Source organism: Globicephala melas, chromosome 3 (assembly GCF_963455315.2).
Source record: "Globicephala melas chromosome 3, mGloMel1.2, whole genome shotgun sequence".
Taxonomy (NCBI): Eukaryota; Metazoa; Chordata; class Mammalia; order Artiodactyla; family Delphinidae; genus Globicephala; species Globicephala melas.
The window spans coordinates 536,562-560,806 of NC_083316.1; the positions used below are offsets into that span (position 1 = coordinate 536,562).

The following is a 24,245-nucleotide window of genomic DNA, read 5'->3' on the forward strand; positions in this document are numbered from 1 at the left end:
CACCTTGTTTTAAAGTGAGTTTTCAGTCGAATCGGTCTGATCCCCTGCACCAGCGTGTGGCCACGAGTGCAGACAGCTGGCCGCTCAGCCGGGACGGGCCCACGGTGCTCGGAGAGAGCATGTCCGTCGCTGTTCGTACGTTTGCAGAAGTAAAATTAACGCACACACAGCTCCGCGTTTCTGCGTAACTCTTCCCCCCCTTTACTGCTCTAAAAGAGCAAAATAAAACCCTAAGCCTGAGGTTGGGTTCGTGCTGTGGGGACACTCCACGCCTCTGTGGGGCTGCGCGGGTGAGGCTCACGTGGAGATGCTGGCCCTTTGCGGATGCGCCCCCTCCACCTCCTCCGCCCCCCTTCTAGGCGCCGTGTTCGTGCTGCTTAAAAAACCCCTCCGGGCTTCCGAGTAGCTGGCGTCTCCGTGAGCTGCACCCGCGTGCTTAGGGAGGCGCAGGCGTCCCACACCTCAGGGCTCCGGGGGTCTCAGGAGCAGACGCAGGCCGGGCCTGGCTGGCCCAGAGGCCAGCGGCCGGGTGTGGCCCCGCGCAGACGAGTCCACGTTCCATTCTGTTGTCGTGAACCCAGCTCCATGTCACCTGCCCCTCGGCACCAAATGTTGGCCCCGACCCCGGTCCCTTCGTCTGTGTGCAGAGCTCCTGCACCCGGTCCCCACGTGAGGGGACTTGTAGTCCCAGCAGACCCATCCGGTCCTGCCACCGCCCACACCGCCCTCAGGCAGAGCTCGCTGGCCGGCCGGGAGTGTGGTGAGGCCTCAACTTCAGCCTGAGTCCAGACCCCGGTTTTAAAGACAAAATGTAACTGAAATGCCATTGAACGGACCAGAAGCTGAGTGTGTGTCTGCTGCCTGTGGATGCATGGAGGAGAGAAGCCCACCCTCCCTGCCGCCAGTGCGGGTCCAGGACGGCTGAAAGGGACAGAGAAGCTGTTTGAGAGCAGCGACGAGAAAGATCACTTATGAGCACACAGAGGGCGCCGTGTGGCCGTGGACACAGGAACTAAACGTCCACATGTGGAGAACAGCTCGTCTCTCGTGGACGCAGCGGCTTGACCTGGGGCGGGGCCCCGGGACCACATGCATCAGGGGAAGCAGATGCCCTCCTGGAAGAAAGGCTGTGAGACAGAGGTGGCCGGGGTCAGCGGAGCTGTCCAGCCTGCTGCCCGCTGGGCCTGGGCGGGGGTGACGGGGAGGAGGCCCCAGCGCCGAGTCCACCAGGGAAGCCTCGTGGTGACTGAGCAAGTACAGAGAGATGCCTTCTGTAACAGAAACAAAGAGCCTCGTTACTTATTTAAGTGTAGATCTGGCTACTGGACGATCCCAACTGATCCGACCTGAGTCTTACTTCCTAAGGAGGCCCTCCCGGAGAGTGTGTTGCCGGAGAACCTGGCACGAGCGAAGGTCTTCGCGACACTAGGGGGCGTGGGCCCTCGGCTTGGCCACCCCACCTCCTGGTCCCCGGTCTGCGCGCCGGCCTCCCTCTTGCCCCCTTCCCGGGCCCGTGCTCTTGGCCGCTCCGCTCGTGCGTGCGGCCCCTGCCGGCCCCCGAGCCCGCGAGTCTCTTTCCTCGTGTTCCTCTGAGCACAGACACAACGTGGTCACTTATGTCTCTGCACCCGGGGCACCTGGTGTGGGACGTGGGAGGAGACCCTGGACCCCACTCCTGCTCCCAAGGCCACTCTCTGCCTCATTCCCTCGCTTCTGCCCTCAACCCTCGTGCTTCTCTGCACCTGAGATGAGCCCCGTGCCCCGACCCCGCGTGCCGGGCCGGGCTCGCCTGTGCCTGCTGCCCGCGGGCCCCGTTTCCGTCTGCTCCTGGGGGACCCACAGCTTGTCCTGGGACCAGGCTCTTCACGAGGGAGCCCAGCGAGCATGGAGCGTGAGTGAGGGAGTGAGTGGGTGGATGAGTGAGTGGACGCCGCCCGCCACCACCAGACGCAGGACGGCTGCTGCCCAGTCTGAGCCTGGAAGGATGGGGTGGGCGGTGCCCGCCACTGGCCATCGTCCGAGAAGTGGGACCCAGGGCCTCCCATGGGCTCCGTGAGCCACACGCTCCCACCGTGCGTACGCCCACAGCACCTCTGTCAGGGTTGGGGGTGGCTGGGAGTCGCTGCCCCAGGGGGGGCCAACCAGGGACGAGCCGGCGCCCCCAGCTGCCTCTTCGCCCTCCGAAGCGCCTGGCGCCGAGTCTGGCGGGGCTGCATCCCCACGGCGACCCCAGGCGCTCCAGGCTGAGGGTCCACGTGCACCGCGGCGACGGCTCGACCGCTCGGCGCCTCTGCAGACTCGGCGAACAGCAGGTGGGAGACACAGCAGGGCGGCCGGAGTTAGAGCCGCTGCTGGCGTCCACGGCGAGGGGGCAGCACGAGGGGGGCGCTGGGACGGAGCAGGGGTCGGACGTTGCCAGGGAAACCGGGGAGGCCCAGCCGCCAACACAGAGGTAGGGAGGCAGCACCGGGGCAGCGGCCGGGGAGGCTGAGGAGTCACCACCTTCTTAGAACATTTCTCTTCACCCTAAACAGAGACCCCGTGCCCACCACGGGCCCCCAGTCTCCACCCCCGCCCCTGTGGCTGCACCGTCAGCCAGTCTGGCTCTGGCTCTGCCCACCCTGGACGTGTAACGGGAGCGTGACGGTCGTGCCCGGCATCCTTCTCACAGCAGAGTGTTCTCGAGGCCCAGCTGTACTGCAGCACTTCATCCGTCTCAGGACTGCGTTACACACCGTCACACGTGTGCACTGTGCTCGTCCACGTGCGTCAGCTGACAGGCACGTGCGCTGCTCTACAGCAGGGCGGTTGTGAGCGCTAGGAACCGGCGCTTCCACGTCTGCTCGGGCGTCCATTCCTCTTGGCTTTTACGTCCAGGAGTGGAACTGCTGGGTCTCCTGGACCAGGGACCAGGGCCCCTGGTCACAGACTCTTTGCCGATTCCACCCTGATAGAAATTACAGGTGGAGTCGTGTCAGCCAGCAGCAGGATCTCACTGCTGTGCTGCACACCCAGCCGGGGGGGGGGGACGCAGGGCAGCTCCCCGTTGACAGCGGTTTGGTTTTTACTTCTTTCCGCCAATTCACGTGCTGACTCTTTCGCCATCTGAGTGTGCTTTGGCTGATAGACCTGAAATAAAGTCCTCCAAGAAGAGGGGGAGGGGGGCACCTCCAAACGTTTAATTTCTACGCTGAGCGAGTCACGGGAGACCCTTCAACATACTCAGGTTTTATACAATTTTATTCTTCTACTAACAAAATCATACAAAGGACCTAAAAAAGGAAAACGTGAAATCAACTTTAAAATGGCTGCAGTTACGGTTACACAGTTGACAGTGTGGAAAGGATGCCCTGTGTAGACGGACACAGCAGGAAGCAGGTGGAGGGCGCGGGCACCTCCGTTCCACGTGAGCCGGGGTCATGTGACTTAGGAGAGGGACTGGCGGGCCCCTCCCCAGATGCGCGAGGGGTCTGGAGGCCTAACTCGGCACTGACCCAAGACCCCCCCCCCACTCCCCAGCCCAGCTGTGGCATTTGGCACACGCTGTGGCCGCCGAACGCTGCCCAGCCACCCCTCAGAAGCGTCTGGAAGCACATGCTTAGCCCCTGCCTGACCTGAAATCCATGCACCAGGCCGATTCCCTTGGGAGCCCACGGAAGCCAGAGAAGGCCAACGGCTGGTCTGTTTGGAGCCCCTTTCACAGAAGCTATATCCTCAGGGTCAACTTTTATCACTCAGACTCCCCCAGGTGTTCAAATAAATAAATAAGCCATGGGGAAGTGAGGCACAAATTACTGCGACAATATACAATGGATGTGATCACGTGTGTAAAGTGCAAACAGTCCAGGATCATTGGAAGGTATCGTGTCAGTGCCCCCGATGTCGCTGGGTCCACCTGTCAGTGCCCTCAGTGGGGCTGGGACCACCTGTCAGCGCCCTAAACACAGCTGGGACCCCCGTCGGTGCCGGTGGGAGGGGACACACAGGCTCAGCTGACAGCCGGTTGCTGTAGCTGCTGATGTCACAGGCCCTCCCGCGGCTGCAGCCTCGTCCCCTTTCTCCAGCGTGAAGCGTGGAAGCTGAGATCACAGGCGGGCGCATGTCAGATGCTAAAGCGTGTGGCGCTCCCGGCCCCGAAGGCTCCCCCCTTTGCCTGCAGGTTCCCGGAGCATAAACGCAGGCGGACACCCAGCTGGGAAGCGCCGGGGCCTGAGCCCGGGCCCCTGAGGAGCCTGCACCCAGCTGCCGACGCTCCACCTCAGTCTGTGCGGCTTCTCGCGGGTCGGGGGGATCTGAGTGAACGTAACTGCACGACAGCCCGAAGATCCAACCCAGGGAAATCGATTCTAGAATCCAAGGGGCTTCCCACCTCCTCTGTCACCACGAGACGGCCAGCCACGTCCCAGGTCACGGCCAGCCTCGCCGGGGCGGGGGGAAGGGGGGCACGAGGGCTTCGCGCCTCCCCTCGGCCGCGAGGAAACCTCGAGTCACGTGCCGGCTCTTGGCCTGGACAGGAGAGCCCCCGGGGGCACCAGGTGCTGGTCCGCGAGCATCGCAGCGCCATCCGCACACCGCCGGGCACATCCCCGGTGCGGCCGAACGTTAGGAGTAGATGGTGACCACCTCCCGGCCGCTGCCCCTGACCAGGAGGACCCTGTTCAGCCCCTCAGTCAGGACCTCGAGGAACTCCATGTCTGGGGGCACCAAGTTAAGGACAAAGCCAACCCAACCAGGTGCGTGGCTGAAAGGGTGAACGGAGCACCTTCACCACCCAGGAGCCCACGGCCAGTTAGGCCTTGGCTGGAGAAAGAGGCGAGGATGGGACAGGGAAGGCCGGGACCCAGGGCCTTCGGGGGAGGAGACAGCCAGTGTGAGGGAACGAGGGGCACTGACCCTGCCAAGGAGGGGCCTGTCCACCCCCAAGACCCTGGATAGGCCGGAGAGTCCTGGTTACCACGAGGCAGAGACCCGTGAAGCGTGTGGTCAGCCTGAGGCTCAGAACCCGGGACCAGGCTGCGTGCCTCCTCCCACCTCGTCCTGCCCCCGGGGGACCGGCCTGTGACCCCGAGGCCAGGATGACAGCCTCGCGCCCCGCGGCTGACCCACGAGGGCTCCACCCGCCAGGGGGCTTCAGGGCACCTGGTGCCAGGAAGGGCTTGGGGGTGGAGCCACGGCTCTGCCACGTCCTGGAGACGGGCAGGAAGGGACCCGGCCGGGCGGGAGCTCAGAGCCCGGCGCCGACGAGGACCCAGAGCCGGAGCTGCAGCAGGAAGGATCGGGGTCGGTCATGCGGTGACTCCCCGCCGGGTCGGTCTCTGAGCCCACGTGCTCCTCACACACCACCCTGATCCAGGGGCCACTGTGATCCTCGTGGAGGCCCCGGAAGGCCCCCTCCTCAGTCACGTGGCCACACTGCCCCTCGGCCCCACTGCTCACGCCCGAGGCGATCAGGGGCGACTCCTGGGGCTCCCCCGCCCAGCTGCCCTGGGGCCCCAGCAGCTCAAACGTGGGACAGAGAAGCACACTCGCCCGCTGGCTCGCGCCCCCTGCTGGCCACGAGGGGCCCAGGCAGCCGGCAGGAGCCGCCCGCTCGCAGCCTCTGCGTGCGCCTGCCCACGGCCCCGCGGGCGGCCCGGGGCAAAGCGGCTCTGGTCTGGGCCACCTGGGCTGGCCGCCCCGCCCGACGTCGAGGGCCCTGCGGCTCCTGACCCCTGGCCCGGGTGTCTCCGCTGAGCAGGAGAGGAGGGGGTGTTACCCTGCTGCGGCAGCGGTGCCCCGACGTGGGGACGGCGCCCGGGAAAGGATACAGTTCTCGTCCCCCTGCCGGTTTCTGGGGGGGCCCGGCATGTTCAGCAGGACCAGCTGGGCATCCTGGGACTTGTCAAGGACGACGCCGTTGAGCTTCACGGCCGTGTGCATCCTCCGCACGTTGGACTGGTCCCTGTGGGAGGAGGACGGTCACTCGGCACCTCCAGCCGCGGTCCTGGGTGCCGGGCTCAGGCCCCACCCTGCCCGCTCCACTTCCGTCAGGAAGGCCGGGTGAAAACAGATCAGACCCGCCACCCGGAGCACCCCCGGCACGGCAATTGCACGCGGAGGCCAAGATGACAGCCGGGCACGTCAGCTTCTGCTCCCCGAGCACCGCCCCTTGGGCGGGAGCAGCCCCTTCGACGGCACAGCGTGCACCTCCTGGTCACGGAGTGTCTCCCGTTGAGACCCCTGCCCTGCAGCTGAGCCTGCCCTAAACGCTGCCCCTCGCTGCTTCCGACGCAGAGGGTGAGCGAGGAAGGGCCCAGCCTTCCACCCGCTCTGGAGGCCCCAGGTCCTGGAACAGAGCCAGAGGTGCTGGCTGAGCGCGTCCGCCATGAGGCCCAGCCCCGGCTCCGTCCACCCGGCCGACAGCTGAAAGACGAGAGCCCCCGCCCTTGGAGACCCGGACCCTGTGCCCGTTGTTCCCTGCCTGCCCGGTGCCCACACTCCTCAAGGCGGGCGGGGCATCCACTGCGCACCGGTGGTTCTCGAAGCGTCCCGGGCAACCAGGTCTGGCAGCGGCCCCCAAAGCAGGATCCCCAGGGAAGCAAGACTGGGGACACCAGGTGCGCAGGCACCTGCGTGCTTGTCCTCCCCCCTCCCCAGTGAGCTGGGTTCCGAGAAGCAGGGGGCAGACACCCCGGCTGGGAAGACCCGCCTCACTGCACCAGCACCCCGCCTGCGCTGGGCGCTCCAGCACCACCGCCAACTCTGGGGCCGCACACAGGATTCGTAGCTCAAAGGCCACCCGTGCCTCAGACATAAGAGGGACGGGCGGATGGGCAGACATACAGACAGAGGCCGCCACACAAGGGGAAAGGCCCCCAGGATGCATTCCAGGCCACACCCTTTGCTCAACGCAAGCCTTAAGCTAAATAAACCCAATTACAGCCTCCAATCACCAGGAGGGAAACAGGGAGACGGAGCCTTGCTGCCCTCTCTCCAATTTTATCCGGTAAAATTACAGCTTGGGTCTCCGTCCACAGCAGTCAGGGGTCTTTCGTTACAAGAACCGTGAATCAGGTGCCAGGACGGACCACAATTACCAGTGCGTTTGGGGACAAGGCGATCCCAGGAATGCGTGTGTGACACTGAAGGGCCTCTCAGGGTTCACAGTCTGAAAACACTTATAATCTTAAAATCAGGAGTTTGGGTCTGGACAGACCCGCAGCTCCAAGATGACAGGCCCTGTGGAGGCGAGAGAGGCACGGACGTGGGGCGGGGCAGCCCGTGTGTCCAGGAAGTTAACGGAAACCTTCACTGCCTCCACAACCGGCCACGAGGCCACCAAATGGAAGCACGTGGCCATGTGCTGAGCCTGGAGAGGGGCTTCCCACACGGGGTCCTCTGAGGCTGGGAACTGCGGCTCGGGCGGGGGCCGCCCGGGGCGGAGGAAGGCTCCGTGGGGGCTAAGGTGGAAATCCAGACCCTTGGCTCCAGACGGAGACACGGAGGAGGCTGGCGAAACAGAGAGAGACGCCCACACGCCCGGGGGCCAGCGAACCCGCCGCAGGGCGCCCACCGTGGGGAGCTTTAGTGGGGCACGTGCCACTTGTGGGCCGACCTCCAACCTTCCGGGAGCCCCTCCAGCCCACCCCGAGGAGAAGCCAGACGGGAGTGGGGTTCCGTCCGCTGCTCGCACCCTGTGGACCCCCGGCAGGCGCACGCGGGGCACGGGCCCACGGCTCACCGCGCCTTCTTGGGGGGGACACGCACTCCTGTGTCCACGGGTTTGTTTTTGTCTTTTTAATTAGGCGGCTTTACTCGTAGGACACTTCGAGGTCGTGAAAACACGGCAGGAAGTGCAGGACTCGGCCCAGCGTTCCCCGACTCATCTGCACGTTTTGTTCCCTCAGGGTGTGATGCACTCGGGTTTCGGGGCTGGAACAGGAAGTGCACCCCAAGTCCCGAGGCTCCACGGAGCACACTGGCCGGGCTCCCACGGGAGGGACAGCAGTCAGAAAATCATGGGGGAACAAGGGGTGGACAGATGCACAGACAGACAGCAACCCCAGGCGGGCCCTGCAGGCCTGGCCCTAAGCCTTCAGGGGCCGGCCACGCAGAGGTTCATCCACATCCCCTTCCCACGAGACTAAAGGTGGCAGCTTCCTATGGGGCAAAAAGGCACCCGGTGCTGGGCAGACAGGAGGAAACGCCGTCCTGGACAAGCTGAGATGAGGTCCGAACCCCCAGCCCCAAGGGATGTGGGTGAACGATCGCTACCAGCTACAGGCACAGCACACGCTCTGCTCCGCTGCAGAGCCGCTCAGGACCAACCTCCCTCCAACCTCAGTCCTCACGTGCTGCCCAGAGAAGGGGTTTGGGGTGCGCCCTGAGCCGCTCCAGACAGAGTGAGCAAACTAAACAGGCGAGCGCCACCTGCACACGGACATGCGCACGTGGCCCAGGCACATATACACGGACACGCACACACGGGCCAGACGCATATACGAGGACGTGCACACACACCCGGACACATACACGTGGCCCAGGCACATATACGTGAACACGCACACACACAGACATGCGCACACGGCCGAGGCACACGTACACGGACACGCGTACACACCTGCTGAGCACACATACTGGGACGTGCGTGCACACACAGAACTTGGCACACACATGTACACGGGCACACACACAGGGCCGAGCACGTATGCATGGACACATGCACACACACCGGGACGTGCACACACATGTACTCACGGGCACACCCACACATGGGGCCCTGCACACACACAGGGCTGTGCACACACTCGGACATGCACACACGGTTCACGGGGGCTGTGCGTGCAGCGCATGCCAAGGCAACCACGGCTACGAGGTCCCGCGTAAAGGGAGTGACTTACAGGCTTCCCCATTCTCTACATGGAAGAAAAAACAGAGAGCACGTTACTTTAAGCGGAAACACGACACACGCTTTGAACCGCTACTCGGCTCATCCCCGCTGCCCCTCTCATCTGACTGTGGCCCTCCTCAAGCACACTGACCCCTCGGGCCCCCTCGGGCCCCCCAGGCCCTGCCGATGACTCAGGGCTCCAGGGCTCTGCTCCGCCACCGAAGACCCGGGAGATACTGTCCTAGTCTCCCACTCGGGACCCCTCCCCAGGTCCAGCCACGCCACCAACGGGCACCTCTGCCAGCCCTGGGGGCCCTCAGCTCAACAGCACAGCCAAGAGCCGAGGAGGGGGACGGGCCCCGGCCCGACGGGCAGCCTGGACGTCACCGCGGGGGTTCAGGCCTGACCCCTAGGTGCTGGGACACCCACCAGGAACACTGACGGTGGCACCGCCGCCAACCCGCCACCCGCGTCCCCGCTGACTGGCGCTGGAAGGAGGCTGCGGCCCGGGGCCGGCTCTGGCCTCTCCGAGGCTGGATGTGCCCGCCGCTCCTCGCGGAGGCAAAGGGGCCCCTCGTGGCTGCGGGCTGCTGCAGGTGGACACTCACGGCTTCAGGCTGAAGAGGTCCTTGAACCCGGACACGCCGGTGTCCTTGTTGCGGTACTTCTCGGCGACCAGCTTCTCCTTCGTCCAGGTCATCTGCACCTTGTCCAGCGCGCACGGGGCCTGGGTCCTGGCGGCCACGGCAGAGTGGGAGGTGGTGTTCCTGTCGTGGATTAGCTGAGCCTGGAGGGAGAGCAAGACAGTGACCAGCCTTGCCGCGACGGCAGAAGCCCAGCCCGGGGGAGGGCGCGTGCGCGGGGCGAGGAGCCAGCCAGCCCCGGGCCCCACACAGAGCACAGCCGACAGGGCCTGGGGACATCTGGACCGGCCCTCCCAGGCCCCTCCTCCTGGGCTTCCAGACCAAACCCATCGTTACATTTCTGTCTCCTCCTGTTCGAGCTCTGAAAGCCCCTGAGAAAGGACCTCTTCAGACGTGCTGACGGGAGACGTTGACATGCACGTCTCCACACTGCACATAGCCCCGCCCCCCGCACACACAGGCTCTGCCTCGACCTGCTCATCCATCCATCGATCCATCTGTCCATTCATCCGTCTGTCCAACCATCCTTCCCCTCACCCACCCACCCATCCATCCATCCATCCTTCCACCCATCCACCCACCCATCCATCCTTCCATCTATCCACCCATCCACCCACCCACCCACCCATCCATCCTTCCATCCATCCGTCCATTCATCCGTCTGTCCAACCATCCTTCCCCTCACCCACCCACCCATCCATCCATTCGTCCTTCCACCCATCCACCCACCCATCCATCCATCCATCCACCCACCCACCTACCCATCCATCCATCCTTCCCCTCACCCGTTCACCCCCCCTCACTCGTCAACAGCAAAGGGGCTGTCAGGGAGCCCACATCCTTGGGGTGGGGCTGTGAGCGCCATGGAGTCTGGGGAAGGGGAGGTGCAGGGGGAAGGAGCTCCCATGTCACACGAGGTGCCCGGGAGCTGTATGCAAAGATGGCACTGACGACAACTAGGAGCCGGAGGCCTGTGGGGGTGACGGGTCAGCGCCCCCAGGAAACCGCAGCGGCCTGTGTGGCGAGGGCGAAGGTCACTCAGGCAGGGACAGGGTCGGGCCGTGCAAGGCCGCAGGGACACGTGAGCCGGGGCAAGGCTGGGAGGGGTGTAACGAGTTGGTGGCTGCTGGTTTGAGAATGGAGGGACAGGAGGAGGTGGCCAGTCGGGATATGATGTAAGAGAGGCGGGGCCGTGCACGAGCAGGACGGCCGGGCAGACACGGGCCCTGACCCCAGAGGCCTGTGAGGGCGTGACCTCGAGCCACGTGGCGAGGGGAGGTGGGGGCAGAAGTCGCGCCACCAGCTGTTCACAAAACCAGGTGTGGGGACAAAAGCTCGAGAAGGCCTCAGGGATGCTGTCCTGACAGTCACACGGGGTCCGGGAAAGGACAGGCCAGTGCGGCACCGGGGGACACAGCCCACGCTGTCCAGGGGCCCAGCAGCACCCCCGTGTGGCCCCACGCACCTCCCGCTCCTGTTCCGTCTTGGACAGCTGCATCTGCTTCAACATCTGCGACCTCTGCTCCATCACCAGCGTCCGCTCGTAGGTGAAGGCCGAGATGTCGTTCTCAACCTACAGGTTCCGAGGCACGGAAGCAGACACGATCACAGAATGATCACCACTCACCCCCTGTCCCCCAGCGAGCGTGCTGCGGGCCCGGGGGCCCCCGGGCCACCCTCTGTGGCTCACAGCCCCGGCCCCGGCGTCCCCACCCCTACATGTGAGCGTGCAGGTCACGACTGAACGCCCTCCACCTACCCCGGGGCCCACATTCACTGACACACGAGACACCCCCGAGAAGGCACCACAACCGTGGGCTCCGGACACAGGCCGGCCCACACGCGCCCCACAGGACCGACTGTAACCCTCCCGCCGGCCCCGGAGCTCAGATTCCTCAGGAGGCGGCCAGCCCCGTGGTCAAGCCCGGTCCAGCCGGGTCCTCCTCCCGTGAACCCACGACCCAGTCCAGCCACGAGAAAAGCATCAGGCGAACCTAAACTGAGGGACTCACTACACATCGCCTGACCCTCCTTGAAGCTGTCGAGGTCACGGAAGAGGAAGAAAAGAACCCGAGCCGCCGTCACAGCCAGAGGACAGAGAAAATGCCGCGACGGCCCAGCAGGCCGGCCCTGGGCTGTAAGGGCCGTGCGGACCCTGCAGGTGAGAGCTGCGTCCGCCCGGTGCCCGGCTCCCTCACCATCTCCACCACCTCCACCTCGGCGCTGATGCGCAGGTGGTACAGGAACGTCTGCAAGTCCTTCTTCATCTGAATGCTGTTGTCGTGCACCTGGGCCACCGTGAAGATACGCATCTGGCACCTCCTCCACACCTGGGGGGCGGGGGGCGGTCACTCCTGCCCGCTGTCCACTCCCTTCCCCAGTGGGGCCCCTACCCCGTGTGGCCCCTCCCCCATGACCCCTCCCCGGTGTGACCTCCCTCCCCATGACCCCCCTCCCCGTGTGGCCCCTCCCCCGTGAGACCCCCTCCCCGTGTGGCCCCTCCCCCGTGTAACCCCCTCCCCATGACCTCGCTCCCCGTGTGGCCCCTCCCCCGTGTGACCCCGCTCCCCGTGTGGCCCCTCCCCCGTGTGACCCCCCTCCCCATGACCCCCTCCCCCGTGTGACCCCCCTCCCCATGTGGCCCCTCCCCCGTGTGACCCCCTCCCCGTGACCCCGCTCCCCGTGTGGCCCCTCCCCCGTGTAACCCCCTCCCCATGACCTCGCTCCCCGTGTGGCCCCTCCCCCGTGTGGCCCCTCCCCATGACCCCGCTCCCCGTGTGGCCCCTCCCCCGTGACCCCCATGACCCCGCCCCCTACGCGACCCCATGACCCCGCCCCCTACGTGGCCCCGCCCACACCTTGTGCTGGCGCAGCAGGAAAGGCAGCAGCATAAGCAGACCCCCGTCATGCACGATCCACCACACGTCGATGTGCCCGTCGCTGAAGCGCTCCTGGTTTTGCGGAAACAGATCCACGTTCTTGGCCACCAGCAAGGCCTGCTGCGCCGCCGTGGTGTCACGGACGGTGTCTGTGGAGAGGCGGGCAGGTCACGGGGTCACAGGCCCACCCAGCAGAACCGAGCGGCCTGGACTCACCAGCGGGACGGGGGCAGGGGAGCCCGGGGTCCCCACGAAGCCCCTCGTGGGGCACGCCCCCCCATCACTCTGCGGCCCAGCCGGGGCGCCCCCGGGAACCGCCCAATGGGGGCAAGGCCAGGGGGAGGGGCTCCCGTCACGCGGCTTCCGAACGGCCCGACCCACCAACGAAGTTCTTCCAGGAGAAGGGGCTGTCCTCCCGCTTCCAGGCCTCGGGCCAGGCCATGAGCACCGTGTTATGCTTCATGCCCCCCAGGCCAGCCGACTGGATCAGGTGGGACATGCCGTCCCGAAGGTTGGACGACACCACCAGCTGGCAGAAGCCCTTGGCCTTCTCGGCGCCCATCAGGGCCCGGATGTTCTGCAGACACAGGCGGGTCGGGCTTGGGGTGAGGGGTGGGCTGGGGGCAGCAGGTCCCAGCACACACTCGCCTACCACACGGGGCCGGGCGGGCCCCAGGTGGACTCTCAGCCTCACGCGTGGGGGCCAGAGGCTCAGCGGGCGCCCCTCGGTACCTGGAGTCGAGGCCAGGGCTCGGCGCTCTTGGGCACTGCCTGCGTGTGCGCGTGAGCCCCAGTGCGCACACGCATGCGTGCCCACAGGAGAGCGGGGCCACAGGCCACCCCCTACTGCACACGGACACCCTGCCCTCACTCCTAGCTTGCGGGAACCTTGGTCAGAAAGCATCAAACCACACAGCTCTTCCTGGAAGGTGGTGGTGCGGGAGTGAAGTGCCCGGCGGGTGCACTGCGGCCCCTCAGCCACATGCCACGCGCCCGACTGGGGCAGCTCCGCGTCACAGCGCAGCCCGGCACACCGTGACCACGGCAGGCCTTCTGTCGAGGTAGCGCCACCTGTGAAGCGGGTCCTCTGCCGGCCGCGCCGACCGGCCCTCAGGGGCCTGGCTTGGGGGTGGGGCCTCAAGCCACAGGGAAGCACTGCCGCCCGACACCAAATGGAACTGCCCCCTGGAGTCCAACCCCCCGGCTCCTCCAACCTGTGCCTCCCCGGCTGGGACGTGTCCCCTGTGCAGGTCCCGCAATGCACTTTGGAACGCGGACTGCTTATCTCCGAGTCGCACAGGCTGTGGGCAGAGGGGTTCTGCCCAGGATGGACTCCACTCAGAATCTCACCCACACCTGAGCCAGGTGATTTAGAAGACGAGATTTGGGACCTTTGAACTGCGGGTACTTAGACGACATTCCTCACTTACTTGATGTTGTAAGGGGTTGAGACTTGGGAGGATGCAGTGATGAGATAAACGTACTTTGCACATCAGGCAGGTGTGCATTCTGGGGGCCAGAGGACAGACCACAGTGGGTTAACTGATGGTGGCCCCCAAAAGATACACCCACCTCCTAATCCTGAGAACCTGTGAATGTGGCCTTATTGGAAAAAAGTCTTTGCTGATGTAATTAAGTTAAGGGTCTTGACGTGAAACCATCTTGGATTATCCAGGTGGTCCCAAATCCAATGTCAGGGACAGGAGAGAAGACAGGCACAGAGAAGCCACGTAAAGACAGAGGTGGAGGGCTTCCCTGGTGGCGCAGTGGTTGGGAGTCCGCCTGCAGATGCAGGGGGCGTGGGTTTGTGCCCCGGTCCAGGAGGATCCCACGTGCCGCGGAGCAGCTGCGCCCGTGGGCCGTGGCCGCTGAGCCTGCGCGTCCGGAGCCTGTGCTCCGCAACGGGAGAGACAACAGCGGTGAGAGGCCCGCGTACCGCAAAAAAAACACAAAAACAAAACAAAACAAAAAAAGACAGAGGTGGAGACCGAAGGGACGTGGCCAGGAGCCCAGGGACACCTGGAGCCCCGGGAGCTGGACGAGGCAGGAAGGACCCTCCCCTGGAGCTCAGGAGGGAGCTTGGCCCTGGGGCACCTCGATGTGTGACTTTTGGCCTCAGAGCGCAGACAGAGTGAATCTTGGCTGTTCTAAGCCCCTGTTGCTGATACTTGGGATGGACGCCCCAGGACCTCATATGGAAGGTTGGAGCCACGTCCCCCCTCGACCACCCGGACTTGAGCCACCACGTCGAAGGGCTGCTGGCTCAAGAAAGAAGAGTCCAAACAGGTGCTTGGATGTGACCCAGGGCTGCCGTGGTGCAGCCGCAGTGCAGTTCAGGGATCCCTGGACCCACGCTTCCTGGAGACCAGAGGCCAGGGGCTCGGCCCCGTCAGGACACGGTCGCTCGAGGGGCTTAAAGGTCGCATGCTCTAGCTTTGAGACCAACAGCTTCTCAGGTCACTGGTGGAGATGCTGACCTGATGCTATGGCTTCAGGGAGACACAGCGGGGTTTTGTGGTTCTTCTGTCCCGCTGCTGGAAAGCCCACTCCGCTACCCTGGCCTCGCGGGAACTTCGAGGGCCCAGCGGTATCTTCGGGGCCTCGGGCACTACCTCCACACCCAGCTCCTGGGGCCCTGAGGACCAGGCCCTGTGGGACCTCAAAGTCAACGTGTGAGCCCTTCCCTGCCCCACAGAAAACGAGCCTCGTTCACGCCCCCGGGAAGGGGAGCGCAGAGCACAGCCTCTCCCACATCCCGGCCAGCGCGTCTCAGCTGCTGAGCCATCCGACGTGAGCTGCTCAATCCCCCTAACCCAGCAGGAACCTATAGGGCTCTCCCCTCGCGAGGCCTCTGCTTCCGCGGCGGGACACACGCTGAAAAACTCAAGGCAGGTCCAAGCGCACTGCCCAGTCTTCGACCTACAAAACCGGGTGGGTGCCCAGTGACCCTCCAGCGGGTGAGACGCTGTGGGCTGCACCCGACTGCAGCATCCCTGGGGTCCTCACCCTCTGAGACCCCGTGAGTGCCTCCACCCAGCCCCTCCCCTCGGGAACACACTTGGCCCTGAGCTGCATCCGTGCCGGACATCTGGGGCGAAACCCAGCTGTGCCTTCCTTTTCCCAGGGCAGCAACGGGACAGAGCCCTCCCAGTAAGAGACGCGGCAGAGAGGGGTCTGGGGTCCCCCTGTTCCCGGCCACACGGACCGGCCTTTACGTAAACTACCCGGCAGACCAGAACTGGAACCTGGCTCAGAGCCTCAGGGGCACGGCACCAGGGAGGGAGGCTCTAACCCCAAGAATCCATCCTAAGAGCAACCCCCGTGGACTACATCTAAGCGGTGTTCACACCACACTTGCTGACACCAAAGCAACGGGAACCACCTCCGTCCGCAGGACAGCAATTCCACGGAATAAAACTCAGAGCACGTCCACGAAACACACACCGTGCGGCCGTCATAAACAAAACAAGCACCCGGCCGACTGGAGAAGCAACAGTTCAAAGCAGAGAAAGTGTGTGAGACGGTATTTCTGCGGGATCGTCTGTTTAAAAAACACCAACAGGAGAAAGTCCAAAGGACACATACCGGGCTATGACGTTCCTGTCTGGAAAGAGGGCTGTGAATCCAGCCGAGTCAGCGCCATTTCAGGCAGGGGCTCGGAGCCTTCAACCCCCCGCTCGGTGCTGGAGCCCACCTCCCCAGCCCCACTGTGCCCGCGCCCATCCCCAGAGACGCTGGGAGGACAAGAGGACCCGCGAGTGTGAGAGAGGGAAGACGCTCCGTCAGCGCCTGGGCAACGTCACGACGAGAGCTGGGACCTTCCCACCCTCGGACACGGGTCTAGAGCTTCTTCACACCGACGCAGGGAGCTGTCGAGAAGGCCGAGGCGCCAGCACAAGGAGGCTGTCCCACCAGCGAGAATGATACACCACGTCTACACCCAGGGTCACGGCCACGACCCTGGCATCTACACCTGGGATCACAGCCACAACCCCAGGGTCCACACCCGGGGTCATAGCCACGGCCCTGGTGTCTACACCCATGGCTCACAGATGGCCAAGGTCACCAAAGAAAACGTGTGAGATCACCCAGGGAACTGTAACCCCTAAGGGTTGGGCAGGGGAAAAGGAGTCCAAGAGTGAATGAAACTGGAATACCAGACAGGGAGGATACAATTCTCAGACAACCGTGGCATCTACACCCACGGCTCACAACCAAAACTGGCATCTACGCCCAGGGTCACAGCCATGACTCCAGCATCTACAGACAGGATCACGGCCACAACCCCGGCGTCTACACCTGGGATCGCAGCCACAGCGCCGGCGTCTACACCCCCAGCCAACATCAACAACTACCCCGTTAAAGCTCTGGGCCACGACGATGCTGAGAGAATGGCTGGTGCCGCTGGCTGCCAGGGCGGGTCCCCGGGGGCCGGCTGTCCGGCCAACCAAGGAAGGGGCTGTCGACGCCTCGGGCTACACAGGCCACGACCCCCTCCAAGCAGCCGTGCCTCCCCCAGGTGCTCTGGAGACCTCTGGGCGCAGCCCGGTTTACAGACGCCTGGACAGCAGGGCTGACCCGGACGCCCGGGCACAGCGGGCAACCCTGACGTGGGGACGGCTGACGAAGGACCCACCCGAGAGCAAGACCCTGACGCCCCAGCCAGACGGGAGCCGCCCGAGGCCAGCAGCCGGCAGGCTGCACGCGGCCTGTGGACGGACGGGCGTGGTGGGGCTGCTGTGAGAATCGCCTCCTGTTTCCGAGACAGACACGCGGGGTCTGGGGTGAAGAGTGAGTGGTGGGTCGGTGTTGACACTCCCGGGGTGGGGCGGGCAGGCAGAGGTGACAGGACGTGGGCCACGCTGGGACGGCCATGTGGTACATCTGCTGTTTCTACATGTCTGAAATTGCCCACGAGACGGGGTTTGAGGCTCAGGCGCTGGGGCTGCCCCGGACCGAGATCAGAGGTCGCAGCGGCACCAGCTGAGCGTCCGAGTCAGGGTGACGGAGGCCTGGCCTGGGTGCCCGTGACCCGCCGCCCCCTCTCTGGTCCGTGGAGCCTCTGGACGGGCTGACCCGGCAGCACAGGCCCCAAACGTGGGAGCAGATGCGACAGGTGTGGGGCCCGCCTGTCGGGAGACCTGCCCGAGGCTGCTCTCAACAGCCCGGAGCCCCACCGCCGTCTGAGGTCCTGGGGCCACGCACGTCACACTCTCCTCCACAGGTTTCCCTCCTGCTGGTTTCAAACTGAAAAAGTGCCACCCAGGTTGAGACAGGACGCGGCGCGACACGCAGGGCTGCGCTCGGGCGCACGGCTGGAAACGCGACAGCGCGGCCCCGCCGCCCCCTCCCTGGCGCCTGGCCCACCTCTTCGGCTTGCCGGGCCTCCACGTGCTGGTCCAGGAAGGTGCCCTCTAGCACGGAGCCCACGATGGTCAGGCCCTTGCCGGCCTTGAGCTGCGAGGTGAAGGACAGCAGGCGGGGGTGCTTCACGCACTGCTCGGCGTCCAGGTTCACCAGCACCAGCACCTGCGGCCTGCCGGGGCGGGGGGCAGGGAGCTGTCACCACGGCGACTCGCCCCCACTCTCGCGCCAGGTGAGCTGCGTGAGCCCCCTCCCGGGCCACGTGCCCCAGGCTCCCTGCTGGGCAGCGGGCTTTCCGTGCAGCTAAGCCTCGGGTTCTGCAGGGGCAGCCTCCCCTCCCTCCTCCCAGAGGCGAGAAGACTGTCAGTGCCCTCCATCCACGGCAGGCCCCCGGGTGGGTCAGCTCGCCGCCCTCGTCCCCCTCCACCCCCGATGCATGACCAGCGGGCGCTGAGACCCGAGCTGACCAGCCCAGGCTGACGCAGGGACAAAGGTGCTAACAGCTTCCTTGACAACCGTCTCCTGACGGGGGTGGGGGGGTGGGCACCGTCTTCTCTCTGCAGCCTGCTTTTAGGAAGAGGCATCCGTGGGGTCAGAGGGCATGGGGACACTCACCTCCAGTTCTTGGTGTGGAGGGGGCCGTGCTCCACGTGCAGCAGGGCGTAACGGGCGGCGTTCAGCGACAGCCCCCGGATGCCGTCGCCCCACTCCTTCTCGGCCCTGCGGTGGGGGTGCGGTGGTGAGGCCCCGCCCACAGCGCACCCAGGTGACCACTCAGGGCCTCTCGGTGCTCCTGTGACAGAGGAGGGGGCTCCCCAGAACGGGCGGGAGTACGAAGCAGCAGGACACGGGGAGGGGCACCTGGCGGCACGGGGAGGGTGGCGGCGGCACTGGCACCCACGCAGGATCTCAGAGTCGGGGCCATCGATGGGGCAGAGGAAGGAGAGGGCGTGGGGGGGGGGGACTCTGACTCACAGGCCGTGGCCCGGCTCACCAGCAGGCCCCCAGACCCTCCTTCCAAGCCACCCTGGAAGAGCTGGGAGGGACTTCAGGCAGTGTCCCTGGAGGCCCTCCCACCCCCCGTGCCCTGAGAAGCCCACCCCACGTCCCACCTCCCCAGGGCCTCGCCCCCTGGAGGGGTCCAGGGGGTCCAGGGGAAATGCCCCAGTGACGGACCAGGGGCTCTGAGATGCACTTAACCTGCCCACCGCTTGGGTGTTTTACGGTGTACCTTTCAGAAACGTCTATTTCTGAAAATCCATTGCACATCAGTGCTACTGTTAAATAGATTTCAAAGTTTACAAGGAGCACTGCTAAAAAAGTACGTTACACTTACACACAGATACACGTAGATAAACCTAAGGAAACGTCGTAACAAACGACGTCAATTAGAAAGAGTAAACGTGGCCATCCACTGGTTAGGAGCTACAGGCCGAAATCCACGCAGCCCCCAGCAGGAGGCACGGGCTTTGACCCCTCCGCCGCTGGAGGCCCCTGAGCCCTCACCCGGGAGAGGGGCCGGCAGCAGCTCACCCACGGTACTCGATGTACTTGTAGATGCAGCCGGCAATGAGCATGGCGCAGAGCGCGTAGTACCAGGAGCAGATGAACATCAGGGCGAAGCACAGGCTCATGCCCAGGAAGGAGAGCGTCCTGGGGGACACGCAGCTCAGAGGGGGCCCACCTCACCGCCCAGGCCCCCAGGCCGGCACCTGAGCAGCCGCCTCGGGCCCCAGCAGACACCCTGCTTTGGTCTCATCAAGAGCACGGCAAGGCTGCTGGGACCGGCTTCTCCACCCGGACCATCCCAAGGGCTGAAACGGCCCCGAGGCGCCTACAAGAGACCCGGCTCGGAGACCGGGCCGGTCCCACGAAGGCTAGCCAGGGACCCGGGTGGCAGCTGGCCCCCAAGATGCACCGCGTGCCCCAGAGGAGGGAGGGGACCGGGCTCCCCACGGCCACTCACCAGTGGTAATACTTGAAGCGCGGGCGCCAGTTGGGCGTGCGCAACAGGGTCTGCAGGGCGCAGGCCAGGTTCACGAACATGTAGCACATGAGGAAAAACCTGGGTACGTGAACAGCGGCGTGAGGGGCGGGCCAGGTCCCGCAGGGTCCCGCTGCGCTGCCTGAGCCGCCACCACCTCCCCCGGGAGCCCCCTTGCCCACATCGCGGTCGCCTCCCGTGGGGTCTGCCTGCCCCGTCATCCACCACCTGGCCCCCTCCTCTGCCCTATGCCCTCCCGTCTGCCGTCCCCGGAGCAGGGGCCTCACGTCCCAAGGGTGGCTGCCAACGGGGCCAGTGGCCACTCACATGGAGAGAATGGGGGCCACACTGTCCAGAGAGGCGATGAGGATGCCGGTCTCACAGATCAGGGCCGTCAGCAGCAGGGCCCACGTGGGCTCCCCGTTGGCCTTCCCGTGGCCAAACACCTGCCAGGAGAAAGGCAGGTGGGCTGGGGCCACGGGCAGGTGGCCGCGGCGGGCGTAGGACGCAGGAAAAAGAGCTCATGTTCACGCGAGAAGCCGAGCTAGTTGGGTCCAACCCAAAAGCGGTCTCAGAGTTGCAGCAGAAACAGACGGACTTTTCACGACATGGCCTGGACCTCACCCAGCCACGTCCAGGAAGAAAACCCGACACCCAGAGGGCAGACGGCAGCCCAGGTACCGTCAGACCCCAGACGCCCTCATCGAGCGCAGGCAAGGAGGTGACACCCTCGAGCACTGGACGGGGCTCTCCCCACGGCACACACCCGCTGGGAGGATTCTGTGAGGGCCCGGCTGCAGGCCCTGGGTCCTGGAGCACAGCCCTGCGGGAGGGCAGGGCTCAGGAGGCCTTCCCACCAGCCTTCCCCCTGCGCAGCAGTCCTGAGAAGGGAAATTCAGAACATGCAGCAGACACAGGGTGGGACAAGAAATGCAGGCCTCGGGGTGGGCTGCCAGTCTGGAGGCGGGGATGTGGGCCCCACCATCTTCAACCGTAAACATCACGCTCCCGGGCAGGATCTCTGGCCCCTCCTGACGCGCTCCTTCCGGTGGGGGAGTGGGGGGCGGTTCCTGCTCTCAGCAGCGGGCTCACCTGAAGGAAAGGGATGATGCCGTCCCGGGCGATGGCCTGCAGCAGGCGTGGGGCCCCCGTCAGGCTCTGCAGGCCAGCCCCACAGGTGGAGAAGAAGGACCCAATGACGATGACCCAGGGGGACGGCCAGGCCAGCATGCCAATGACGAGGTTCCCCTGCAGGGCCTCCCCGAACCTGGAGGGGCGGCGAGCTTTCAGACACGAGCTGGAGACAGAAACCTCCTCCCACCTGCTGAGTGGGAACGGCCTCTCCCGGGAGCTCCCGCACCCCAGCTCTACCGGGGTCTGAGGTCACTGTGCGGGCCCCCAGCTCCAGGCTTGAGCGGGAGACAGATGCACAGATCAGACCCCAACACGTGGCCACAGGGCCACCTGCGACAAAGCTAGAAATCCTGGGGTTCTCAATCTCAAAGCTAAAATCACCTTCGAGAAAACCAGCCCTGGCCCCAGGAGTTCCCAGAAGCCATAAATGAAACGTACTTATCCCGTAAGATCACGCCTTCGATGCAAGCCCCGAAGAGCACAATGCAGGACAGGTCTGTGGCTCGGGTCAAGGACGCGGCGGGCACGATGCAGTAGCTGAACCCGCCCTGGACTGACCCCACACCCTGCCCACCCCGCCCTGGGCCCACCTGACAAGACCGTGACGTGAGCACACACGTGGCTACACGTTAGTGACACGTCACAGTGTGGTTACTACGCGTGGTTCTCGGACAAAGCCATGTTCTGCCACCAGCCCAGGCTGGCGTCCAGGAGTCTGTGTTTATTTTCCTAAGTCAGGCCAACGCCAGCCCAGCCCCCTCTGAGAACGGGTGTTGGGCCAGAACTACCCAAAGCAGGGAGGCCCGCCCGGAGGCACAGAGGGCCCGGCAGTGAGTGGAGAAGGGCACAGAGCCGTCGACCCTCAGCACCTGGCCCCCACGCTCGACCCCCCAAAGATACAAATGAAAGACGTGGTCACGATGGCCAGGATGGTTCCAGTGGGGATGGACTTCTGGGCGTCCTTGAGGTCCCCGGACCGGTTAGAGCCCGCCATGATGCCTACGGAGATGGAGGGAGAACTGATGGGTCACAGGGACTGATGGCGCCTGGGAGATGCCACCCGCCTGCCCGCCCACCCTGGCCCATCTGGGGCAGAGTCAGAACGGGCCTGGGACTTCCTCACGACGCAAAGGAGAGACCCCCAGCCTGCACGCCGGGCCTCACAGAGCCAGGCTGGACCTCTCTTCACGTCTTGGGCAGGCTGCTGCAGGGCACGTGGGCAGGTGCCCCCATGTCCCCCACGCTCTCCACGGGGACAGCCAGCCCAGCTGTGGAGTAGCCTCCACGGTGCAGGCTAGGGCATGGCTCATCCCAGACACTCGCCACGGACGCCAAGACCAGACCTGGCCTCCGAGTGCATCGGCCCCGACCGCATCCCCGCTGTGATCTCTGTTGATCCCCGTGGCCGGGAGTGAGAAACTCCCTGGAGAGTGAGGCCAAGTGCTGACTCACTTCTGGGGCCAGGCCTGGGTCAGAGCGTAGCTCAGCCTCAGCACAGACTCCTCGCTGGCCTCAACCCTCCTCCTTCCCACGCGGTGACTGGCCACCGCCGCCTCTGCCGCCGCCGCCCCCACCCCGCACCGGTCACTCCACTTGGCACATAAAGTGTAAGTGATTCCTACTGGGATCAAAGAAAATCCAGGTGGCGGCAGGTTCGTTCGACACCTGTGATCCTATCCCAGGCGTGGCCTGACGCGCCAGCACTGAGCCCGTGGGCGTGCCACGGGGCGTGGAAAGACCCACATCCACAGAGCAGGTGTCCCCACCCTGATCCCTGACAGCGGGGGACAGGAGTACAGGAGAAAGACCCCCCAGGGGCCGGATCCACAACCCCCCACGCCCGTCCAAGTGGCACCGGGGCCTCGGGGAAGGCGGAGGTGAAGTTCGGCGCGGGGCAAGCAGCCCCTGGCAGGCCAGCCTCCCGGAGCCTGGGGACAGGCCTGAGTGGGGGCCAGGCGCGAGGATGGCCCCGGGCCCCTCGGTCGGCCAGCGCCAGCCTGGGGGGCCAGGGCTCCACTGTGCTGGGCCAGGCTGAGGAGCCCCCAGGAGCAGGTGTGCGCCCACGGGTGCGTGTGTGAGCGTGCGGACCAGTGTGTGTGTGTGTGTGTGCACGTGTGGGGGACTGTGCACCGGGGCCCTCCGGGAGGTCAGCAGACTCTTATAAGGACACGGACGCTGCAGTTCCCGGCCTCTGACGGCCCTCGGGTCCACTGCTAAGGGCCAAGGTCGCAGGGCCACTCCGAATAACCTGGTCTCTCACAAGAACACGGACAAGCCCCTTGACGCCCACAGCTCCTGAGCCCCTGGCTCAGACACGTGGGGAACGGAGACCCCGAAGCTCATCTTTGAGCCAAAAGGAAAAGAGAGACGGGGCGGGGGTGGGCGTGTTAGAGCCGACAGGGCCCTGACCCGCCGGGAGCACCGAGGCCTCACCGGTCACGGAGGGGAAGTAGATGCCGACCAGCATGGTGAAGTAGGTCGTGATGTCGGTGAGCACGTAGGGCAGCCCGCCCGCCCTGCTCTCCTCCGGCACGGGCACCGAGGGCACGCCCTTCTTCTCCACAAACACCCCCTTCTCCGCGTAGGCACTCCACAGGTTATCTGGGGGGAACAGGCGCGTCACGAGACTCCACACCTGCCATCAGGGCTCCGGCATCGGGTGCCCATCCCCACCCCAGCCTCCAACTTCACACCAGGACAAGGACGACTGACCCGGAGAAACTGCCCTCTAAGAAAACCACCCTCTCCTGATCTCTGAATGAAAGATTTTGGTCCTTAAGTCTGATGAAAAAACTTACCTCATACAACAATCTACCCGTGAGGAGCTGCCTGAGGGACCCCACCCGTTAATTATTTCCCTTATCGACAGGTGAATCCCCCGTGCCTACCGCTTTGCAATTCTAAGGATAAAGGGTCAACTGAAGCCCTTACCTGCTGCCTGCAAGATTCACCTGGCGTCTGCGGCTCTGGGAGAATCAGCCCAGAGGGACCCCAACGGGCCAGCAGCTGGGGGCGGGGTGATGTGGCCACAGGCTGGGCGGAAGGACAGGACCCAAAGGACTGGGCTCAGAAGGCCCGGCCCCGGCGGAGACCCGCCGGACGCTCACCCAGGAGGACGCCGCTGACCACACCGGGGATGCCCTGGACCTCCGTGACGTTGTTCTGGGCGAAGTACTGGTCGCAGGAGATGCTGGCCGTGGAGCCGTTGCAGAAGAGGCCCCAGAGCGCAGTGGTCACCGAGCCATTGCTGGTGGCGTGGACTTTGGCACAGACGTCGAAGCTACGTCGGGACAGCGTGCGGTTCCCCAGCAGACAGACCCTGGGCGGGAGCAGGGGGTGAGACGCCTCGCCCACCGCTCTTCTCCGTAACC

General features: G+C 65.0%; 1 protein-coding gene across 3 annotated transcripts in view; it reads right to left on the reverse strand.

Annotated features, from left to right (window-relative positions):
• Positions 1 to 3,223: 3,223 nt before the first annotated feature.
• The window catches only part of SLC12A7 (solute carrier family 12 member 7), a 42,233-nt gene continuing 21,211 nt past the window's right edge, over positions 3,224 to 24,245 (reverse strand). Inside the window, exons 8-25 of one of the 3 annotated variants that reach the window (XR_009563336.1) lie at positions 23,982 to 24,193; positions 23,308 to 23,475; positions 21,775 to 21,873; positions 21,313 to 21,370; positions 20,833 to 21,007; positions 20,068 to 20,186; positions 19,723 to 19,821; positions 19,290 to 19,409; positions 18,372 to 18,476; positions 17,760 to 17,928; positions 12,774 to 12,969; positions 12,372 to 12,541; positions 11,712 to 11,843; positions 10,979 to 11,086; positions 9,478 to 9,656; positions 8,880 to 8,894; positions 7,721 to 7,911; positions 5,817 to 5,941 (exon numbers count right to left, since the gene is read on the reverse strand). Coding sequence is in view for 2 of the 3 variants with exons in the window: in XM_030856509.2 (XP_030712369.1) it covers positions 4,603 to 4,694; positions 5,808 to 5,941; positions 9,478 to 9,656; positions 10,979 to 11,086; positions 11,712 to 11,843; positions 12,372 to 12,541; positions 12,774 to 12,969; positions 17,760 to 17,928; positions 18,372 to 18,476; positions 19,290 to 19,409; positions 19,723 to 19,821; positions 20,068 to 20,186; positions 20,833 to 21,007; positions 21,313 to 21,370; positions 21,775 to 21,873; positions 23,308 to 23,475; positions 23,982 to 24,193 (2,335 nt within the window). In the remaining variant the exon portion in view is untranslated. Of the gene's footprint in view, positions 4,695 to 5,807; positions 7,912 to 8,879; positions 8,895 to 9,477; positions 9,657 to 10,978; positions 11,087 to 11,711; positions 11,844 to 12,371; positions 12,542 to 12,773; positions 12,970 to 17,759; positions 17,929 to 18,371; positions 18,477 to 19,289; positions 19,410 to 19,722; positions 19,822 to 20,067; positions 20,187 to 20,832; positions 21,008 to 21,312; positions 21,371 to 21,774; positions 21,874 to 23,307; positions 23,476 to 23,981; positions 24,194 to 24,245 lie in introns of those variants that run through there. The other 2 variants (XM_030856509.2, XM_060295638.1) reach the window with 2 other exon arrangements.